The following is a 2,249-nucleotide window of genomic DNA, read 5'->3' as shown; positions in this document are numbered from 1 at the left end:
TCTTCTCTAAACCCAGAACTTTGAAACCCTACAAAATGTCATTCTTCTGCGTCACGCCAGCGTGTGCGTGTCTCTAATGTGTTTTTCTTTACGGTGTCTCCTACGTGTCAGGTTCCTATTAGTCCTTTTCCCATTAATGTTGCTGGGTGTAACTTGCCTCGTTTCCTCCCAGTCACAGCCCACGAAATTTTCACTTGAGGCCCACTTACCCACCACACCGCCCCATCTAGATTCCCGCGTGCTCGCCACCGCCATTCGACGAGCGTCACTATTCGTCATCCTCCTCATCCATTTTCACACACACGAACGCATCCTGCTTTCGTTCCCCTTCCTTCCGCCTATTACAGGCGGTGGAAAGCTCCCTTTCTCCGCTGTTGGGATCTTCCGAGCGTGCGTGTTACTTCCCACGCCTGGTGTCTCCGGAGCGTGAGTACACGCGCCACACCTTCACGGACTTGTCCAAGCTCCCCGTGTAAACCGTCCACCTGTGCTGTTTGTAAATTTCTTCTTGTTCTTGATCTTGTTCTGCAGCTATGCATTTTACGGGTCCGGTGTGACCCGTCAGAACCGAAAGGCAAGTGTGGGACCCGTTCACCTCCCTTTTCCACACGCAAACGTTCTTATCCGCCGACCCGCTGAACACCAGGTTCTTCCCGGCGGCTAAGCACAGCACCGCCAGCTTGTGGCCTCTCAGCATACCGCCGTGCCTCAGGTTGTTCTTAGGAAACCGTTCCCAAAGGTTAACCACCCCATCCGATGAGCCGCAATATAAAACCGTCGACCAGCTGTTCACCGCCAAAGCTGTTACGGCGTTATCCTGCTTCAACAGAATCCGATCGAGGACGTGCCTCGTCTTCCCCTCCCACGTCGTCTCTCTCCTCCACATCTTCACCGTCCCGTCCGCCGAACCGGTGAAGACGAAGCACTGGAACCCTGCCACCACCGAGTTCACAGCGTCATCATGTGCCTGGATAGATTCCAAGCATTTGAAATCCGACAATCGCCACACTTTCAAGGTTTTATCCCACGAACACGAGTATAAGAACTCTTGGTTTTCGTCCAAAGTCATGCTCGAAATAGCGTCGAAATGTTTGATTCTCAGCGTTTTTTTGTGCCTCCGGATTTTCACGTAGTTCTTCGGATTCGTCGAGTTTTTGACATAGTCCTTGAAGGTGGGCAAGGTTCCAATGCGTTTATGATAGCCAGAGAATTTCTGCGAACTCTTCCAAACTCTGATTTTACCGTCTTGGTGGCCGGTGAAGATTTTGTCGCCGGAGATAACAATGGCTTTCACTAATCCACTGCTCGATTTGAAGCCCCCATGGCTCCTGAGATTCTTCCAGACTCTGATGTTTTTGCTATCGGTTCCCGTGTATAAAAAATCCGCAGATACCGCCAGAGAATATATGTTACCCTCCTCGCGGACGAGTGACTTGATGAGGCTATTTTGCTGGTGCCCGTCGTTACCGTCGCCGTAGGTATTATCATGTATCGGCGACGACAACAACCAGGGAGATTTATTGTACGGCGAGGCCACCGGATTCCACGGAGACATCAAGTAAGGAGAACTGGCGTTGCTCGTGGTGGTGCTGTCGGCGTAGTTCATCGGGCTCGAAGTTGAATCCTCGCCGTCGTAGTTGCTGGAGCAAAAGGACGTCCGATCGGAGTGCAACAGAGCTCCGAATCTGGGCCGGTGAAAGCCAGAAGGATCAGCCACCATGGCGCCTCCCTGTTCGCTTTTCATCCAAGAAAACATTGGAGAAATATCAAATGAGACAGAAAAAAAGGGAGAAAATTTTCAGGTTGGAATTATGTTGGTGAAGGATAAGAAAGACGAGGGAAACGGGATGGTTGGCGTATTTATAAGGACAAGGGGAAGGACACGTGGCGGTGGGAGGCAACCGGGAAACAGGGAGAGCCGGTGAAGAGGGTAGTGAAAATCGTGACGAATTGTAGTTTAAATTGATAGGAATCACACGGTATTCGGAGGAAGAAGGTTGGTTTTTGTGGAGGCGAAGATTTTGACCTACGAATCCAAAAATAGAAGAGGTTTTAAAGAAATATTGACTTTGCAGAAGGTCAAAAATGCACTTTTCAGAGGAAGAGACGTCGCCGTTTTACTCATATTGATTGGCCTGTGTGGTTATCGACTTCTCGTCATGGCGTAAGGTTACGTCTCTGTTTTCCTAATTTAGTACAACGCTGACGTCTGCATTGGTTCAATAATTACATTATCATGCAAAATTGGA

General features: G+C 49.7%; 1 protein-coding gene across 1 annotated transcript; it reads right to left on the bottom strand.

The window, feature by feature from the left end:
* On the bottom strand, positions 1–1,808 carry LOC114733784 (protein JINGUBANG-like). The gene has a single exon (XM_028921278.1). The coding sequence runs from the start codon at positions 1,754–1,756 to the stop codon at positions 398–400; it is 1,359 nt and encodes a 452-aa protein (XP_028777111.1). The 5' UTR covers positions 1,757–1,808; the 3' UTR covers positions 1–397.
* Between the last annotated feature and the right edge of the window lie 441 nt (positions 1,809–2,249).

This window comes from Neltuma alba, unplaced genomic scaffold (genome assembly GCF_004799145.2).
Source record: "Neltuma alba isolate B1F8T4 unplaced genomic scaffold, ASM479914v2 tig00013031_pilon, whole genome shotgun sequence".
In the NCBI taxonomy this organism is placed as follows: Eukaryota; Viridiplantae; Streptophyta; class Magnoliopsida; order Fabales; family Fabaceae; genus Neltuma; species Neltuma alba.
The sequence above is the reverse complement of the archived record's forward strand: the minus strand, read 5'-3'. Positions and strand labels throughout refer to the sequence as shown.